General features: G+C 31.5%; 3 protein-coding genes across 4 annotated transcripts; 2 read left to right on the top strand and 1 right to left on the bottom strand.

The window, feature by feature from the left end:
- Window positions 1-5,699: 5,699 nt before the first annotated feature.
- LOC126673114 (protein DETOXIFICATION 16-like) lies at window positions 5,700-12,408 on the bottom strand. Its single transcript, XM_050367104.2, has 8 exons — window positions 12,054-12,408; window positions 9,745-10,289; window positions 9,458-9,544; window positions 9,302-9,358; window positions 8,993-9,231; window positions 8,764-8,882; window positions 8,057-8,143; window positions 5,700-5,900 (listed from the first exon to the last, which is right to left on the bottom strand). Exons 1-8 carry the CDS (start codon window positions 12,330-12,332, stop codon window positions 5,850-5,852), a joined length of 1,464 nt encoding a protein of 487 aa, XP_050223061.1. The 5' UTR covers window positions 12,333-12,408; the 3' UTR covers window positions 5,700-5,849.
- A 325-nt stretch (window positions 12,409-12,733) lies between these two features.
- On the top strand, window positions 12,734-16,547 carry LOC126673109 (uncharacterized). 2 transcript variants are annotated; one of them, XM_050367095.2, is made up of 4 exons: window positions 12,734-13,257; window positions 13,843-15,063; window positions 15,137-15,571; window positions 15,649-16,547. In XM_050367095.2, exons 2-4 carry the CDS (start codon window positions 13,845-13,847, stop codon window positions 16,473-16,475), a joined length of 2,481 nt encoding a protein of 826 aa, XP_050223052.1. In that variant the 5' UTR covers window positions 12,734-13,257; window positions 13,843-13,844; the 3' UTR covers window positions 16,476-16,547. The 2 variants fall into 2 exon arrangements, with proteins under 2 accessions (XP_050223052.1, XP_050223053.1); XM_050367096.2 differs by lacking the exon at window positions 12,734-13,257 and having other exon boundaries at window positions 13,674-15,063.
- Window positions 16,548-16,723: 176 nt separating this feature from the next.
- On the top strand, window positions 16,724-19,475 carry LOC126673111 (serine/threonine-protein phosphatase 7 long form homolog). Its single transcript, XM_050367097.2, has 5 exons — window positions 16,724-16,837; window positions 16,927-17,693; window positions 17,782-17,869; window positions 17,965-18,360; window positions 18,454-19,475. Exons 1-5 carry the CDS (start codon window positions 16,739-16,741, stop codon window positions 19,312-19,314), a joined length of 2,211 nt encoding a protein of 736 aa, XP_050223054.1. The 5' UTR covers window positions 16,724-16,738; the 3' UTR covers window positions 19,315-19,475.
- Window positions 19,476-21,387: the final 1,912 nt, after the last annotated feature.

The raw sequence follows: 21,387 nt of genomic DNA, 5'->3' as shown, positions 1-21,387 counted from the left end.
CAATGTCTTTCAATTATATTCTCTCTGACCATATCCCTTAAACTCTCATAATTTCAATTAGAATCCAGCAAAATCGTTTGTGCTCTGCAAAATATAAAATAACAGTATTTTTTAAAATCCTTAAAATATATTTAAATAAAATCTGAAGTGATATTTAATAGAACAACTAATTATGTGGCATACAAATTTAAAAATAAATAATACATGGCATATATATACACCTTCATATAAATGGAAATATTATATCTATGGTGTTCGATATTTTCTAGATTTTATATTTTAGAGAAAATAATAAAAAAGCCACATTAATAACTCACTATTTCACATAATGCAATATTAATTAATTTATTTACTTTACTACGATTTTTCTTTCATAAAATATCAATTTCTATTGTTACTTTTCAACCAACACCATCTTTCTTCCAAACCAACACGTGTCCACCACATGTGTCTTATATAATAAAGAAAAATCATAAAAAAGGACCAAGAAGACTCTTGTATATAAAAGGACCCATGCGTAATAAAAGGACTAAAAAGGCCTTCCACTACACATGACTACCTTATCAAAATTAAAATTCACCATCTGCTATAATGAATGACCCGCGCATCACGCGTGGGTCATTCTTAACAAATTTTCAGGTGCACCTTTTGCTGCACCTGACATACTCTTTTTTTTATTATTTTAATATAATTTATATATTTATAGATTTATATGTTAATTTAAATTGTATAAAAAATTTAGTTATTATATTTAAATTTTAAAAATATTAATATATCCCTCTTTTTCTTTTATATCTCCAATATATATTTGATACGTCTCTCATATATTGTATAATATATTTTTCTTATTTATATATTTTGGATAAATATTATTCAAACTTATTTTCTTATTTTTTTATATATTTTATTATATATATTTTTGAGATGTGTCGAAATATTTTTATGTTATATATATATATATACATATTTGATACATCTCCGATACATGATAAGTACATTTTTAAAATTTATTTAATAGATACATCTCTGATACATTTAATTGTAATTCGAATATATTTTCAATACATCTCTGATACACATTTTATACATGATAGATACATATTTGATACATTAATTGAATTAACTGACTAATTCGAGTTGTTCGTTTTTACATTTAGAAAAGGTTATAAATATATATGTAATAATACTAATTAAAATGAACCAAACATTTATTGTTTTATATATATTTGACTGGTTTGTTTTTATGATTTGACCGAAAGCCCTAGGTGGAAGGAAGGGAAAAAAACGAGTAGAAGTGCAAAATATTAGATAAATATTTGATCCATCTCCAATATATATTTGATGCATCTCAAATACATATGTGATACATTTTTGATACATAATTTATATGTGATAGTCATCCAAAAAAAAAACACGATAGACATATTTTTTAAATGTACTTAATAGATACATCGCTGATATATATTTTATTCATGTTAGATACATTTTTTAAATGTACTTAATAGATACATCGTTGATATATAATTTATCCATGATAGATATATTTAAATAGATACATGATAGATATATTTTTACTAAATATATACACGGTGTATATATTTTAAAAATATACTTAATAGATACATCGATGATACATACTTTATACATAATAGATATATTTTTAAAATATATTAAATAGATAAATTGTTAATACAAATTTTTAACTATTTTATTTTGTATTTTTATATTTTTAAAATTTAGTTAATTTTTAAATATATTTATATTTTTAAAAATTAATTATTATTATTAAATATATTTAAATTTTTAATATTAAAAATAAATTTATATATAATAAATAAATTTTTAATATAATTTAATATAAAATATTTATTAAAATAAAAAGAATCTTTATTTTAAATAAAAGACTCATGCATCAATTACTAAACTGATGCATGAATGAGTAAGCAGACTTGACCCGCGTCAGGTTAGCACATCAGACCTGACGTGCGTCTTTTTATAACAGTATACTCCCTCCGTCCTAAAATAGTCCATTTTCTCATTTTTTCACAGTTTAAGAAATACAATTAATGTTCTAAGTTTTCATAAATTTATTTTTATTTTTCCTATCATACCCTTATTAAATGTTATGACTATAGACTAATAACAATAAATGATACACTTTAAATAAGAATAATATAGAAAATAAACACTCTAAATTGTGATTTATAAGGAAAGTAGACTATTATTTTGGGACAAAAAAAAAGAAGGTGGATTATTGTTTTGGGACGGACGGAGTATTTTTTTTAATAAAAATTTATATATTTAAAAATAATTAAATATGCATGTGTCAATAGTGGATAGGTATTATTTATTATTGTAGAGAAAAAAGAGAGAATCTTCACTGATACACTGTTCCTATTTTAATGGAATGGTGCTAGTGAAAACTTTTTATGTTTTATGGTAAGAATGAAAAATAGGTGATATAGGTGGTAATGTGTGTAAATGCATATCAATTAGTTTGTATTTTTGTGATTTACTTTATATTTTAATGTTTGTATTTTTATTTTTTCCGCATTAGCATTTTAACTTTTAAAAAATATACCAAACAAGTGTTTTTAACTATTTTTCATCATCGATGTACTAAAAGATAAAAATAATTTATGTTTTTAATTAAATTTACACGCCCTATAAGTAAAACAAATGGTGATTGCATGTGGAATAATAATTTTATATATATAATATTAAAATGTATATCAACAAATTTAAAAATTATTTTGGCTTTATTATATTAGTAATCCATTAATTAAAAAATAAATAAAAACACTCATTTGATAGATTTTTAAAAAGTTGAAACATTAATGTGAAATAAATAAAAATTCAGACATTAACATAGTCGATTTAGAAAGCTCATACATAGCAATTGTAATTTATCCCATTTAAATTTATGCGTTAAAAATAAAAATATACAAAATTATTTTATAATGACATGTTACCGTTTTCTATTTTTTTATAATTAAAAAGGAGAATGCTCGTGAGAAGAATTGAATTCACGACCTAGCAACTTATTGTTCAATAGCGTTTGAGTTATAGCTAATTGGTCCCATTAATTTATACTTATCATCTCTTCAAACTGCTTTTTTAATTTTTTTTCTTTTTTTCTTTATGTCTGCAATGTTTCAGTTTATTTACAATTTTTGAATTGTTTAATCAAAACAACAAATATTAAGTGACTAAAACAAACACAAAATTAATAATGAAACTAATCTGAATCCCGAAAATAAAAAATGTATCTTCTTTGTTCATAAATGTCTAACAAAACTATATTTCATTATCAGCAAATTTCTCCTTTATCAATATCAAAGAAAAATCATATAGAAAGCATATTATAATCTGATGTCAAAATACGCATCCAGAAACACTAAACAAATGTACAGCAGAAAAACCTTAATCTCCGAATCCTGCACCTGCAGGCTGTAGTAAGCTAAAACTAAAACTAAAGAGCAAGAAATCAATGAATTTTCTTTTTCTTATATTCATCAACCATTAACTGCTGCTTAATATCGTCAAAAAAAAAATGCTGCTTAATTAATTTATCTTTAAGAATATCTATACATACTTATTAAATGAAAATTTAATTTTTAATCTTTAAATTTATCTTTAAGAATACCTATACATACTTATTAAATGAAAATTTAATTTGTAATCTTTAAATTTATCTTTAAGAATATCTACACATACATGCTTAATTTTTTTGAGATGCCAAAAGTAATAAAGTAACCTTCCATTTTGAAACTGAGGTAGTATATCTCATGTGTTTTATGATTATTTTTTTGGAGAAATTCTTAGATAGACTCGGTCTACCACGTCATCCATGGACTAAACCGATTATGTTATGACACGTCATTAAAATAGTGGCACTATTGTAATATTACCATTCAAAAGTGTAAATAAGTAATAAACAAAATTACACTAATACCACTATTTTAATGACGTGTCATAACGTAATAGGTTAGTCCACGAATGACGTGGTAGACCGAGTCTACCTAAGAATCTCTCTATTTTTTTGTTACAAATCAGCTACCACATTAATGTCATTGCGGATACATAATTTGATTCATGGAGAAAAGGGAGCACAAGGTGCATAATGGTGTTATCGTGATTCCGCTAAAGTTGGAGGTGTTCGAGGGCGATTTCTAAATCTAATTAAATTTATTGGAAATGGACGAATGATTGCCATACATGAGATTTGTCGCTTTTGGGCCAAAATCATTGTTTGGGTATCCAAAATGGCATTTTTCGGTTATAGCTGATTTTTAAACTTTGTCTATTTTATTTTCTTTTTTGCCCGGTTAATGATTTTCGTTTGTTTTAGCATTTAAACAACATTATGAAATAATAAACGGCAGTTTTGATATTTGTGAGACAATTTTTGTATTTTGCAAATTTTGGTATTCATTCGAATAACGATGTTTGATGTTTAAATTTTAATATTCACTCTTGAATCAATAAAATTTAGAAGTTAATTAATTGGTGATATTATTTTAATCAACAACTTTTAAATTACTATATTTTCCCGTGACTTTCACTAAATCACACATCAACGATTTAACTATGTTATTTTAAATTTTGAAGAAAGAACTTCTGTTAGATTTTAGGGTTAATGTCAAAAAAATTCACGAACTTTACACGTTTTTTCATTTTAATCACGCAGTTTAAATTTTCTCATTTTCATACACGAACTACCACTTTTTCTCAAATTCATGCACGGTACTGAGGTGGCACTCATTTATTGGCCAGTGTAAAATAACCTCCACTTCAGCGAATTACACCAATGAAGTTGTGACACCTCAGCACTGTGCATGAATTTGAAAAAAGTGGTAGTTCGTGCATGAAAATGAAAAAATTTAAACTGCATGATTAAAATGAGAAAACGTGTAAAGCTCGTGAATTATTTTGACATTACCCTAGATTTTAACTGAAATTGGAAGTGTAGCTGAGTTGTAAATTAAAACTTAAGAATATGCTAGAGAGAAAATAAATGGAAATCTTGGGTGAAAATAAGTTCATTAATTTATAATGTATCTAATGTTTTTTATATAACAAAAATTAGGTCGAGAAATCAAAAAACGTATCCGGAATTTTAATTTATAAACATCTACAGTTAAATTTTAATTTAATATTAATTACAGTTAATCTTTAATCAAATTTAATTTTTTAAAATTAATTATTACTAAAAAAAAAAATATTAACCATTAATTTCATTATTATGGAAAGTTTTAGATTTTTATCTTTCTTGACTTTTAATTTCAATTTAAAGAGGTGAAGTGATTTTTTATCCTATGGCTATGCGTCTTATTTTATGCTATTACTTTTAAGGATTAATTTATTTTAAGGTTACAACTTTACGAATTTTGTTTATCTAGTTTTTAAACGTTCATTTGGACTTATTTGGTCCTTTAATTTTATATTTTTTTATGTGATTCCTCAACTTTATATTTTTTATTTATCCTATACTTTAACTTTACATTTTTTAGGACCGGAAAAATTAAAAAATCAAAGTTCAGAGACGGATAAGATCAAATAGAAGTTCAGGGATCAGATAAAAAAAAATATAAAGTTAATGGACCAGATAACGCCAAATGACAGTTTAAGGACCAAATAAATGAAATTCGTAAAGTTAAGAGACCTTAAATAGACTTATCCTATTATTAAAGATGAACTGATAGAAATGCATATATATTATTATCAGCCAATTTGAACATTAAATTAATAGTATAATTATTTCTTTGATATATGAGATTGTTATTATCAAACAAATTAAAACTAGTCGTAATTATTCCATATCTCTATGATAAAATGGGCGTTACACTCTAATTGATGGGGATGATGGAAGCATACACTCTATCCCTTGCCCTTTTGGCCTGAGAAAAATTGAAAGATCGATTGAAAAAATAATTAGATTAAATTATGGAATAATTACTAAAAGATTAATGAGATAAAATTAAACAACTAAATATATTTTATATTTAAAAAATATAAATCAATTTTCTGACATTTAATTAGGTTTATTGATATGACTTAACTACGTCAGTTGATTCAACTAAAGGGTCAAATAACTACTAATAAAACTTAATATAATCTGTAAATTTATTTTTCCTTCATAAATTCCATAAAATCAAAATAAATAAATAAATTTAGAACAATATTATGTAATTAATTACGTAATTATAAATTATTTATATTTACTTTATGTTAGCACATTCTTAACAATAACAAACATTCTTTATTATTATTATTTTAAAAAATAAAACACATTTAAAAAAAATTAGTAGTTGACTATTTTAAAAACTTAATTTTTTTTTATAAAATATCAAAAGAATAATTAAACAACTAAATATATTTTATATTTAAAAAATATAAATCAATTTTCTGACATTTAATTAGGTTTATTGATATGACTTAACTACGTCAGTTGATTCAACTAAAGGGTCAAATAACTACTAATAAAACTTAATATAATCTGTAAATTTATTTTTCCTTCATAAATTCCATAAAATCAAAATAAATAAATAAATTTAGAACAATATTATGTAATTAATTACGTAATTATAAATTATTTATATTTACTTTATGTTAGCACATTCTTAACAATAACAAACATTCTTTATTATTATTATTTTAAAAAATAAAACACATTTAAAAAAAATTAGTAGTTGACTATTTTAAAAACTTAATTTTTTTTTATAAAATATCAAAAGAATAATGCCATTATGTTTTTACTTAATGTAATCTTAATATATTTTATTGTTTAACTACAATCTTATTAAATTGTAGTAATAGTGTTACTGTAATCTCAAATATTTTACTACTATATTATTTGGTAAGAAATTATAGAAAATTTAATAAATTATTAATGTACTAAGATATACTAAAACTATACTACTAATATTAGTATTTTATAGTAAACGGTAAAATACACTAAAATTATACTTATAATATATACAATAAAAATATTTTCTTTTTTGGTATTTTTATAAAAAAAATTATAATTAATATTACATATACAAAAAAATAGTTACCAAGATTACAATATTTTTGAAAATACTGTTAAATTGTTATTAATAGTAATAATAAATAATAGAATTAATAAGAATATGCTGATTTGACATATTATTACATAATTACAATTTTATAAATAATTACATTTTTTAAATTCTATGATTTTATGGACTTCAGGAAGGAAAGATAAATTTTTGGATTAAACTGAACTTTGTTTTTAACATTTTGACTCTTAACTAGGGGTGAGCATGGTTCGGTTCGGTTTGGTTTGGTTTAATAAACTCCAAAACCAAACCATATTTTAAGGGAAAATATAAAAACCAAACCACGCCAAATATTTACGTAAAATTTCGGTTCGGTTAACCAAATTTTAGCATCGGTTTCGGTTCGGTTTGGTTCGGTTTGGTTAATATAGATTTAGATAAATATTATATATAATTATACGTAAAAATTAAAATTATACGTAATAATTTTTATTTATATGTGTGTATTAGTTTATATATTTTATTTTCATATATGTATCTATACACACATATTATATTTATATATAAATATTTCAATAAATAAATTTTATATTTATTTATACATATATAAATATTAATAAAAATAATATTATTGTAAACTTCGGTTTTTCGGTCGGTTCGGTTAACCACTAGTTGAAACCAAACCAAAACCAAAAACCATACTTTTTTATAATTTGAAACCAAACCAATCAATTTTAACCATTTTAATCAAACCAAAATTAATCGGATTGGTTTGGATCGGATTAATGGTTTGGTTCGGTTTTTTCTCACCCCTACTCTTAACAGAGTAAACCAACATAAGTAATTGAACCAACGCTCCCTCTCCCCAATTATTAAAAAAAAAAACATAAGTAACTGAAAGAAAATGTAAATAAACTTGACCATGCATAAAAAATGTTTTTTTTAAATGTGTGATTTTAGACCTCATGGATTTTTGATTATTATCTCTTAAATTATTGATATATAGCATAAAAAAAAGGGGTATAGTATTTTACTTCTGTCTCCCAATTTGTTTGCATCGTTATCACTAAAAGCAAAATTGCTTGTAGGGAACTTCCAGTAATTATTCCTATCCATAGTCCCTGCATTACGATCAAAGCAAGCTATTAGTTACACCAGGATAATTAAAGATAAAACAAGAAATATTTTTAAAAATTAAAGAAAAATAATTTACATTGATCATAAAATGAGTATTATATAATATATCAAAAAGTTAAATATATAAGAAAAGAGTTAAACTATTTAAAGGTGGACGATTATATACTTTTTTTTAATAATTAGAGGAGGGGGAGCGTTTGTGGGAGAAATCGATCCCACAATTTAGAAGGTTGCAGCCTAACGCTTATAGCTTTATACCAATTGAGTTATACCTTATTGGTAAGATTACATACTTTTAGCTTAACATAGGTTCATATCCGAACTTCCGCATTTTATAACTTAAATATATATTTTTAAAAAACTATCTTTATTTATTTTTAGAAAATTAATAAAAATCTAACCATTTCATGTAAAAACCAGTTTAACTTATTCAAGTTTAAAACGTTAGTAATTGTTCAAGGATATAAATTTTTAAAACCAAATAATCTAATAATTTCTTTATTTCAACTTTAGTTTTACCTGTTGAAAATGAATACAATATATAATATATAGTATATAGATTAGTCGAACAACAGCATTTTAAGGAAACAAACATTGTGTTTACCTTTCCTCCAAGGTGGAAAACAAATGTCAAAACTATAGCACAAGGGATACCAGCAAGATAATAAGATCCTAAGTTCACATAAGCTCCGATCTTTTGCCAACCACAACCTCTAGCAATACCTGTATTTTAATACAGTAATAATGTCATAGATTATACATTAGAAAATTAATAAAACATTAGATAAGATAAAAATTAACGACGAAATTGAGAAAATGATAGTAAAAATAACCTGAAAGAACACCCTGTATTCCATCACTAAAATTGGATATCGCAAGTAATGGCATTATGGAAGCTAAATATGTAACTACTTCTGGTTCATTAGTGAACAGATAACCCCATTTATTTCGAACTACAACTGCAATTGAACTTAATAAAATTCCCTCTGTAACGGCCAGCCATATTACTACCCGCACTGCGAGCCGAGCATTTTGATGTTTCCCTGCACCTAATTCATTTGACACTCTCGTGCTTTTATTACAAAGCAAGAGACAGTACAATCGTTTACGAGACCATTAAATATGTAGTAAGTTTTATTTACCTTACAGCACTTCCCAAACCACTCGGGATTCTGAAGACCAATGAGCTTGTATTAAGGCTGCATATGCAAATTGTAAGAGTTCATCAACGGTTATAATTTGTTTTTTTTTTCTTTCTTTTTTACAGTTTGAAATCATTTTGTAATTGAATTACAAACCTGATTGACATCATTGACGTTTCTAGCTTTGGATTGGGAAGAAGACCTGACATCAGAACCAGTGTTTCGAATGACCAGTATTCCGCACTGACACAAGGCCAAATACAAACAATTAATTGAATGTACATCAATTAGTCCTAGCTAGAGTTGGTTCAATTATTATTACCTATATTGCACGAAAACTTATCTGAGATAGTACTTATGACATTTTATTTTAGTTTTTAAAAATGTTTATGAAACTCCAAAAGACATATCTATAATCTATTTTTATATAGAATGAAACTCACCAGAACATAAGAGCAGAAGGTATTCCCAGCTTAATGAAATCAACAAGATTTTCCCTGCCGGCCTTCGAAAAACCAGTCCAAGTCTTGTAACATGCAGGAGAAAGCTTGATATAAATTGCCAAAAACAACACATTCATCCAATAACTGATGGCGACGGACAGAGCAGCCCCTTTGTGGCCGAAGCCAAATTTGAGTATGAATGTCCAGCACATAAGAATATGCATTGAACTACTAATTCCAGTACCAATCAACATAGGTAGCACAAGTTTTTGTGCCTGTAAGAATCTGACTTGGCACTGAAGGATACCGAAAGGAAGAATGGTTGGGATTAACCACAGGATATAAATTTGAGCATAAGTTGCGATTTCCATATCTAGTCCGAAGAGGATGAAAATATGGCCACAATTAGCCCAAAGAAACGAAACCGGAATGCTCATAAGTGCAAGAACCTGAATAGCTCTCTGCAAGTGTACGCCAAGCATATGATATTGTTTTGCTCCGTAGGCTTGTCCAGCAAATGTTTCAAGTGCACTTCCCATTCCCTGCTATACTGCCAAAGATTACAAATTAATTCCTCAATTTGCAATCAATGAAAAGGATTTGTTGTCTAAACCTTATTTACTTTTGTTAGCATAGACGTTAAAAGTATTATCATAAATTTCTATACTGCAGCGCCCACATCCATAAAAAAAATATGAGAAATTCTATTTTCATTTCAAATTATTAAAGTAAAAAATAATGCATGAAAATTGCAAAAGCTGACGGTATATGGTGCAAGCACCCACATGTAACTATTATTCCCTTTACTTTTTTTTAGTTATTCATTTACCAAAATATATTTATCTATATTTATTTATCCATTTAAATTTTTAAAATGATTTTACTTCTTATCTTCTAAATTTACCCATTACTGATAAATAACTTTATGTTTTGATTTAAAAAATACGCCATCCATCTCACAAAAATAGGCAAAATAGAATTGCACATAAATTAAAAAAATGATGGTTAAAGTAATTACTCCCTCCGTCCCGTTTAAGAAGTTCCATATTCTATTTTGGGATGTCCCATTTAAAAAGTCCCATTACTATTTTTAGAATATTTTTCCATTGAATACCCTATTTTACCCTTATTTTAGTTATCTTAAAAGAGCTCTATGGAAAATTCCACTATCATTAATAGGGGCAAAACATGAAAAAACATGAAAAGACAAGAATGATTAATGTTTTCTTAATCTGTGTGTAAAGTCAAATGAGACTTCTAAAGTGGGACGGAGGGAGTATATTTTAGTAACTTCAAATAATAACCTTTAATTTAATTATGTAAATATCAATTTATATTATGAGAAAAGTAATTATTGTGTTGGAATTATCATTAAAATTTTGAAAAGATAAATTTGTTATCAAATTATGTATTGTTTAAAATGATAATTAATGATAATTTATAAGATATATCAAAAGTGGTTAAAATTAATAAAGAGTAATATTGGTATTATTTAAATTAATATATTAATTTTGTATATATTTTAGGACTTCCAAAAGAGCCATTTTGTCTATCTTTTTGAGACGAAAGGAGTAATAGTAGTATTATTTTTATAAGTTAAGATAAAAAGAGCATAATTTTAATTTGTATAGTTTTAATTAAATGGACAATTAAAGGAAAGAGAATGGTATGGAGTATTAATTTGGGGTAAGTAGTAGTTAGAATGCCATATGATATACTCTCTCCATTTTTCTTAGTTGTCCATTTAGCAAAAAAAGTTTTTGTCTTAAAATTTAGAAATAAATACTCATATAACCTTATTATGTAATAAATGTTTTTATTAATTGAGTCATATAATTATTTATTAGGGAAGGGATAAATTTGAAAGATAATAGTAAATATTATCTTAAATTCCTAAAAAGACAATATTGATGAAAAAATATATTTATCTAAAGTAACAATTAAAAAAAAGGAGGGAGTATTAGATAGTGTGACAGATCGAATAGTTAGACGGTGTTAAATGATTTGCAGAGAAGATAATTAATATACCACATTTCAGCATGGAAGTCTGTTGAAAGAAATACCAATAAATGTTTATTTTATTATTTAAAATTTATTATATTTAATTAAGGTTAAATTTATTACTTAAAAAAATTATGAACTCCATATTTTGACTCGTTTTAACTGAATTTTTTTTGAAAAAAATACAGTTATCAATTTCTCTGATGCCAAACAGAGACTAGCCGGATTTTTACTGAAAAAATATGTATGTTTATGGATTTTAATTAAAAAATCTGAGGTGAAAATATAGATAACAAAAATAGGCTTACCAGGAAACCGAAACCGGTAACTCCGGCAAAGGAAGTAGCCATTGAAGCGCCTGCAAGAGAAAGCTGACCAAGATGGCCAACGAACATAACTGATATCGTTTGTAAACTATACTGAAAGAAACTAACAGCAATCAAAGGTCCTGCCAAGCTCATCTGCTTCTTCAGCTCTGCTATAATCTCCGTCTTCGTACAAATATTCTCGACGCGTTCGCCACCATTTCCATGGTTTACAACAAGAGGAGACTCGAGTGTAGATCTAGGGAGGTCTTCATGATCCATGTTTATCCGGATGATGAGTTTTGAGAGTGTTGGTCTCTCGTATGAGTAAACACAAAGTAATTGAGAGTTATTAAGGCAGTATGGGCCATTTGCGGTGGAATTTTAATAAGCCAGCGATATGATGGAGATCTGAAGCTTTATATAATGTAAACATGCAGGTCATGGGGTGATAAATTAGGGCTAAGCACATAAATCCCTCAAAACATCAAATGGTTATCATTTATACCTCACATAATAAAAAAATGCAAAAATCTCTCAAGAAAAAATAAAAATTTACATAAATACCTCAAAATCTAGGGTTAATGACGTTTTTATTTTCAAAATTAAGAAAAATTCTAAAATTAGCTTGAGATTAGCTAATTTTCCCAATTTATAGCAACCAGACCGCGGAACACTTAAGCGGTTTGTTGTAAACCGCGGAAGTGTTCCGCGGTCTGCAGACGTGGCTCCATCTGGACGCAGATGGAGCCACGTCAGTGTAAACCGCGGAAGAGTTCCGCGGTTTACAGTGACACGTCACTGTAAACCGCGGAACTCTTCCGCGGTTTACAGAGGGAATTTATTCCCTCTGTCAGGGAATAAATTCCCTGGCTGAGTAGTTGGCAGCCAGGGAATTTATTCCCTGACTGAGTAGTTGTAGACCGCGGAACATTTCCGCGGTCTACAACTACTATATAAGGGGGAATCCGTTCCCCCTTATATTTTCACAAACCAGAAAAATTTATAGTGAGAGAGAGAGATAGTGAGAGAGAGAGATAGTGAGAGAGAGAGAAAATTGTAGAGAGATAGAGAGAGAAAAATTTATTAAATCGGGGAATTATTGTGGAGAAGATTTTGCGGAGTCGGTTTTCGTGGTGGAATATTATTTTTCGTGGCGGAATATTATTTTTTGGCGGAGAATATTAATTTTTGGCGGAATTACCGGGTGAGTTTTTTATATTTATGTTATTTTTAATTATTGAATGTAGTTAGATTTAAATGATGTTTGAAATGTAATTAGATTAAAATAGTGTTTGAAATGTAGTTAGTTAAATAAATATAGTTAGATTTAGTTAATTTTTTTAAAAATATATATTATAAAATAAATTAGATTAATGTGTAAATAAAATTAGAATAATGTGTATAAAATTTATATAAATGTAAAATAGAGTAAATTAAAATTAGAAAATCGGATATATGAAATTTTTAGAATATTTATATATTAGGTTGGAATTAGTGAAAATATTAAAATTTATGTTTTATATTATATAAATAGATTCGATACTAAAAAATTAAATATAATAGGTATTTGTTTTTAACAGTATTTAGAGAAAATATAATTTTTTTATAACTGTAGGTTTGGGGAAAAAGTTAACATAAAATATTCGTATTTACATTTAAATCGGCTAATTATTAAAAATTTGAACTTGACATGTAGAATATTTGAATTATATTTTAAATGAGAGTAACCCTCTTTTTAATGAGCTGTCAGCCCTAAAAATGTAGTTAAAATTATATTTTTTTAATGTAGTAATGACGACAAATGAGCTGCCAGCCCTAAAAATTTATTGGGATGGTACAATATTATCGACTCCGGGTGGAGTTGATTATGTTTCTGGTAAATCAGAACTGGTTCAGCTGACGAGTGTAGTGAATTTTGCACAACTACAAGTCGTAATTAAAAGGGTAATTGGGCTGAAGGATGGTGACGAGATAGTGAAGATTTATCTACGAGTGCCTCGGTTCGATGAACATGGAAGATTTCAAAAATATGATGGTTTTCCTATTGAGACAGATGTTCATATGCAAGCAATGTGGCGTAATGTTTCGCGGACGCCACAAATGAGGGTACTTGAGTTTTATATTGTGTACAATCCGTTATCTCAAGTACGTGCGGATGGAGACGACTGTGCGGATGTAGACGACTCTGTGGATGTAGACGATTGTGCGGATGTAGACGACTGTGCGGATGTAGACGATGGTGATGATTTTAGTGATGAGGATGAGGAAGAAGAACACTTCTACGGGGCCGTTGCTGATGACAACGAGAATGATGATGATGATGACATCGGTGGTGATAATGGAGATGGCACCCATGGTGAGAATGTCGGTGGTCGGACGGAACAAAATACAGATCATTTTGAGTCGCGCCTTCCTCATGAGTACACGCATCAGAATGTTGACGACATGTGTGTCAATATGAATCTGTGGCCTAAAGAAAATGCAATATGGGAAGCAGGTAAAGAGTTTGAATTGGGGATGGTTTTTAGTTCGAGGTATGCTGTCCAGACATGCGCGGCGAGTTATCACATTGCAGCTAATAAAGAATACAAGAGCAGTGTAACATCTGGTAAAACAATAGTTCTTGTGTGTGTGAACAATGACACTTGCAATTGGAGGTTGCGTGCGTCGCTTTTAAAAGGCGAGTCAGACTGGATAATAACAAGATATAACGGCCCCCACCAATGCAGCGGCCAATCAATGAACCAAGACCATCGCAATTTAAGAGCGCGACAGATAGCTGAACACATCGACACGCAATTGCATCTGCAACGTGACATTAGGATTAAAACGCTTCAAGAGGGGATTTTTCAAAAACTGCGAGTTAGGCCCGGCTACAAAAAAACTTGGTATGCCAAGGAAAAGGCCATTGCAAACAGGTTCGGACAATGGGACGACTCTTTCAAGGAGATTTGCAATTTTATGACGAATGTCAGCGTTGCTAATCCCAGGACAGTCTGGCATGCTACCGGTAATTTTTTTAAAAATTTCGAGTATTAAAAATAAGTTCGATTTAATAATTACTAATAACGGTGTATGCACAGGTACACCAATTGAAAACAATCCACAATTCAGAACTTTCAAGCATATGTTTTGGACGTACGAGCCAGTGGTGAAGGGTTTTCAGTATTGCAAGCCTGTGGTGTACATCGACGGCACCCACACATATGGAAAATACGAAATGACTTTGCTGATTGCTTCTGCAATTGAAGGGAACAATCACATCATGCCGATAGCTTTTGCCATTGTGAAGTCGGAAACTGCCGCATCCTGGAGGTATTTCATGAGGATGTTGAAGAGGTATGTTTTGGGTGAGCGAAAGGTGTGTATCATATCTGATCGCGGCTCCGGTATTATGAGTGCCATGGAGGGGCCTGAGTGGGCGGGTGATACCCACAAGTGGTGTATTAGACACCTAGTGAGCAACTTCCACAACGCCTTCAAGAAAAAATATCTCAAAAAACTTGCTGAAAAAGCTGGTAATTTTCTTGTCATTTAATATAATACATAAATTTTTGGTTGATTGGAAAATATTGACGGTTTAATCGACGTGTAGGACGCGCATACCAAGAGCATAAAAGAGATCGGTACATGTCATTGATAGAGGCGGATTCACCTGAGGGTTATGCATATCTTGACCGCCTTGATGTTAGAAAATGGAGCATGAGTGGCGACACGTCTGGAATGCGGCATGGTGTGATGACAACAAACTACGCTGAGTCGGTCAACGCGATGTTAAAGAATATTCGGGGCCTCCCTATCACAGCCATGTTGGAAGCAATATTTAACAAGGTCAACTCCGTATTCATTAAGCATGTGAACGACTACAAAATGTGGTTGGCATCCGGTTTCGTGTGGACTCCAGTCTGTGCACACAGAATTGAGACTTGGGAAAATAAGTCAAAGACTCATACGGCTTCACAGTTCAACGTGGCACAGAAGGTATTCAATGTCTTGACCCAGTGCGACAATGTAAGACAAAAGGGTGGCAATACACAGCAAGTTCGTCTACTGGACGGGACATGCACCTGTGGAAAATTTCAACAGTGGAAAATTCCGTGCTCCCATGCGATAGCTGCCTGCAACCAATACGGAGAGAACTACCGTGACTACATTTCATGGTATTACAAATGCGAGTACGGAATCTTAGCGTGGAGCTCTGTTTCATTTGAACCCTTATGGAATCGAAATCGTTGGATCAATTCCACTGAAATTCCATTTGTTCCTAACAGACAGTGGATGAGGAAGAAGGGTAGGCCGGTTGAGAGTAGGCGTAGGAATGAAATGGACCAGACATTTAGGGACAGGCGGAATAGCAACTACTGTAGAAGATGTCTTACATATGGTCATAACCTTAGTTCATGTCCTTTTAGAGTTCAGTGATGTGAGAATTTATGTTTCCATTTACCATGTACTACGGATGTTATTTTTATTAATGAAGTTATTTTTATTTAATTTTTTCATATGATTTTTTCATATTTTTATTAATGAAGTCATTTACCATGTACTATGTTTCCATTTACCATGTCCTTTTAGTTTAATTAATGAAGTTATTTTTATTTAATTTTTTCATATTATTTGTGAACAAGTGTTTGATATTATTATGATTTAATTGTTTAATAATTTGTATTGAACAAATTGCAGCCATGGCAGCTGCTCACGATCACATGCAGCCGGGTCCTGAAAGACCGGCGCTACTTTTTTTACAGCATGACCATATCTCTCAGGATGTCTGGGATGGCACGGTAACTTACGTTTGCATCTTTTTTTTGTCAACAGTTACGTTTGCAACTTAATTAAATTTTTGAACTAACTTAATGTTTATTTTTTTCAGGGATCTGACGAGGGATTTCTGTCTCGCACTAGCTGTACGACTAGAAGGAGCGCTGTTTTGCCGTTCGCTAGTTTGGACCACCGTATTCGGTCGATGATCGAGCCTACTGGATTTGCAGGCTGTTTTGCTATGCGTCACTATAGCGTCGACATGCAGCTGATCACAGCCCTTGTGGAGAGGTGGAGGCCGGAGACCCACACTTTTCACTTACCCGGCGGAGAGTGCACGGTTACACTACAGGACGTGGCCATTCAGACCGGACTACCAGTAGACGGTCATGCTGTTACAGGAGGTATTGTACATGATTGGGCTGCAGTGGCAGAGAGGGTTTTGGGGATTCCTGCGGGCAGATATCCTGTTAAGCCTGCAAATTCCACCGTCCGGACTTCTTGGATCCTAGAGTGTTTCCCCAACTTCAGTGCGTTACCAGACCAGGCGACTGACGAGCTTGTCCATCAGTACACACGGGCGTATCTCTTGCTCGCTGTCACAGGATTGTGCTTCACTGACCTCGGTAGTGGAAAGACTTCGTTACGGATTCTTCCACTTTTAGAGGACTTGGCGGCAGTTCGGACCTACAGCTGGGGATCAGCGACACTGGCTTACTTATATCACGAGCTTTGCTCATGTTCGTTGCGGTCTGCGAATCGCCGCAACATGGGCGGGCCGTTGTGGATACTGCAGCTGTGGGCATTGGACCGACTTAGAGTTATTGCTCCCGCTCTTGCCGATCCCACTATTTCACCACATCTACCACTCGGCGACAGGTGTGTTTTACTGTTATTTAATATTTTTTAATTTTATTCTATTTCTTAAATATTGACGGATTAATGTGTTGTTGTTCTTGAATAACAGATGGGGAGGCCGGAGAAACGCCAGCCGTGCGGCTCGACACTCGCTGCCTGACATCCGTGTTCGGCTTGACACATCTCGCTACGAAGATGTAAGAAATTATGTTTCGGTTTTATTATCTCGTATGTTAAATAGCTCATTGTGGGAATGTTTTAATACTAAATGTCTTATATTTTATACATGCAGTTTATTTGGCAGCCGTACACTGATGATATGCTGGACACTATCCCAGCGTATTGTTTAGATGGGCGCGCTTTTTGGCGGGCCACGGTTCCACTTATTTATTTTCATATTGTGGAGTGGCACCAGGCAGACAGAGTTCTGCAGCAGTTCGGACTGCAACAGGGTATTCCAGACGCCCCACTTCAGGACCACTCACTACACTCCCTTACCCTGAAGAGCAGCTCATCTTGGATCCAGACACACTCTCACTACATTCGTGTGTGGGACGACCGGCTCCGGTTTGTAATTTCAGGACAGCCCCTCCAGGACCCACCTCATTATCATTCCGAGTATATGGATTGGTTTCGGTATGTCACGCGTCGCTGGATCACACGACAGGGCGCTGAGCTCGGAGCACAGGTATTTTTTTAAATTATATGTTTTTCAATTAATTAATCAATAAATTGTGGGTTAATTTTCTACTTTTTTAACGTATTATATCTTTATTTGCAGGCCGATTTTGTGGAGCGTGTACGTAGGGATGCTCCTGTTGACACTGAGCTTCGGCGGTTCGCAGCCAGCACACAGAGAGGCACTAGAGAGGACCGCCGTGATGTTACATCGCCCCCTATCGAGCCTTCTATACCGCCGCATCGACTACCAGTCATACCTGACGCGCCGATAGATCCGACTACACTGCGACATCGACGGCGACAGCGGCGTCACCCCCCTGCACCACCTCAGCGTCCTACCGATCCTATGCCTCCCCCAGTGGTTTTTCATCCTTTCAGAGGGCATTACTATTACGCGGGGTCCAGCTCTGCACCGCCACCCTTTTCATCGGGTCCTCCTTCTTCTTCTGGCCAGTTTTACGGGGATTCGGCACATCACTATTTTCAGGGGTCGTGTTCATATCCAGTGCCACCGGGACCTTCTTCGCCTTTTGTTCCTCCGCCGCCTGCTTATGTACCACCTACGGTGCCTCCTTTTCAGGTGCAGTGGGATCAGCCTACACAGGGTACACAGGACTTTCCAGCTTCACAGGGACTTCCACAGACACCTGGGACTACAGACTTTCTGTCATATGGTAGCAGTTGGTTGGGTCTAGACAGCATGGAGGCGATGATGTTCCGCCAACAAGGAGAATTTGTTACCCCGCCACCAGCAACGACGAGTACGGCCATTCCCCAGGACCAGCAGGGTGACGACGGAGCCGACGACGAGGACGCCGATGCAGGAGAGGGTGATGGTGATGGTCGCCCAGGTCGACGTTACCTCACCATCAGTACAGGCCGTCGGGCGAACCGTAACAGAAACAACTTGCGCTCGAACCTCCCGGTCACTAGTAGATATGACGATAGGACTCCTAGATGATTTCTTTTTTGTACTTTGTACATTATTATCTGATGTGGTAATCTTTTTTAATTTGTAATTTTTATTTTATTAAATATGTTATTGTTATTAAGTATAAATTATATTTGAATATTTGTTAATATAATTATTTTGTAGTATTTTATAAATTTATTTTTGTAGAATGTTATAAAAATTAACTAATTCAAACGTTTTAAATTTAAAAAATTCAGCAATTAAAACGTAATTTTTTTAATAATTTTTTTTTCATTTTTAAATAAATATTTTATTTATTTAATTTTTTTTAAAATGATTACATTAAAATGATTGGGAGAATTTTTCTTCTCCCAATCAGTGCAGTCAGGGAATTAAATTCCCTGACTGCACAAAGCAAACCGCGTAACAGTTACGCGGTTTGCCACGTTGGAAAAGCAAACCGCGTAACTGTTACGCGGTTTGCTTTTCCTATGTGGCTCCTCCAGCGAGGAGCCACGTAGGACAGACCGCGGAACTGTTCCGCGGTTTACACAAACCGCGGAACAGTTCCGCGGTCTGGAAGGCATAAAATTGGAATTAAGAAATTTTGGGTGATAATTTCGGAAATAATTAACAAAAACCAAATTTTATGGTCATTAACCCCAAAATCTAAATAAGCTGATTTAATAATAAAATAGGACAATTGTGCCCTCCTTCCCAACACAAAGAAAAACAAATTAAGTACGGCAACATTACATTGCGGCGAAAATTGAGCTCTCCGGCGAGTGGCGATGAACTGGAAGACTATTTCTGGGCTATAAATGTGTTGGAGGACGGAGAGTACAACAACGATGGAGCCACAAAGGTAGGTCGCGGAGTCGAGAGTCTTTGCAATGTTGATTAGCGGTAATTTTGTTGTGTGACATTTTCTACCATTCTAGAATATTTGGCTTCTCTAAAAGACGAGAGATGACTCAACGACCGGCCACCGAAAGTGGCGTCGAGCAGAGATATGGGCTCGTGTTCTTTGGTCTCAATCGCCTTGTTACTGTTGTTTTGCATTGCATCAAGATCTTCTATCGATGAATCTCCGATCATGGCGGCAGCGGCCGTGGCGGTGAATATTTTTGGAGAAAAGTTTATCGGCGATGGCGATGTAACACTGATATTCTGCTACTGAAATTTAATTGCAATTCTGCTACTGAAATCTGATTGCAATTGTGTTGTTAATGGAGACTTACAAACTTAAATAATCTTACAAATGATAGTCAAATATGGCAATTGTTTCAGTAATAAAACTTTGAAATGTGAAACTTAATCAATAGATAAGAGTAGCAATTACATTTTACTTAACAAAAGATTAACATCTGATGTCAAGTAAATATTGTTAATTTTAATGATCTAGATGAAAATTTTCTGTTAATTGAGACTCTTGCAGGTACTTTACTTGTTCAACATCCAATATTTTTTTCATGCAATTAGTTCTATAACTAATTGCAATTATCATTTTATGTTTTCATGTATACAAATATATTGTTTCTAATATCATTAATAGTCAAAATTATGTCCTTCAGTTGAATACAGTCCATATGAACTCTTTTTAGTTGATTTTTATGTCCATAAAACTTTAATTTTTTTTTCATCCAATAATAAAATCTGATACATTTTGAAAGAACTGTATAGTTTCATTAGAATTTATTTTAAATCTACTTGTATACATGATTTACAAATTAGCATTTTTATAAACACATAATAAATTAAAAAATTATATTAAGTTGATATTAGGTTGATTTTAAAATTATTCAATCTGTACTATTAATTTTTGCTCAAAACATTAAAAAGTACAATCCAAGTTGAAACTAATTTATGTCCTAACTTATGTGTCAATGAAAAATATTTGATATTTCGTTGATGTTTAGTTGACATTTGGTTGATCTTAGGTTGTCGTTAATATTTAGTTGACATCTGGTTGATGTTTAGTTGACATTCGGTTGATCTTAGGTTGTCGTTGATATTTAGTTGACATTTGGTTGATGCTTAGTTGACATTCGGTTGTCGTTAATATGTAGTTGACATTTGGTTGATGTTTATTTGACATTCGGCTAATCTTAGGTTGCCGTT

The sequence above is a fragment of the Mercurialis annua genome, linkage group LG3, assembly GCF_937616625.2.
Source record: "Mercurialis annua linkage group LG3, ddMerAnnu1.2, whole genome shotgun sequence".
Taxonomy (NCBI): domain Eukaryota; kingdom Viridiplantae; phylum Streptophyta; class Magnoliopsida; order Malpighiales; family Euphorbiaceae; genus Mercurialis; species Mercurialis annua.
The sequence above is the reverse complement of the archived record's forward strand: the minus strand, read 5'-3'. Positions and strand labels throughout refer to the sequence as shown.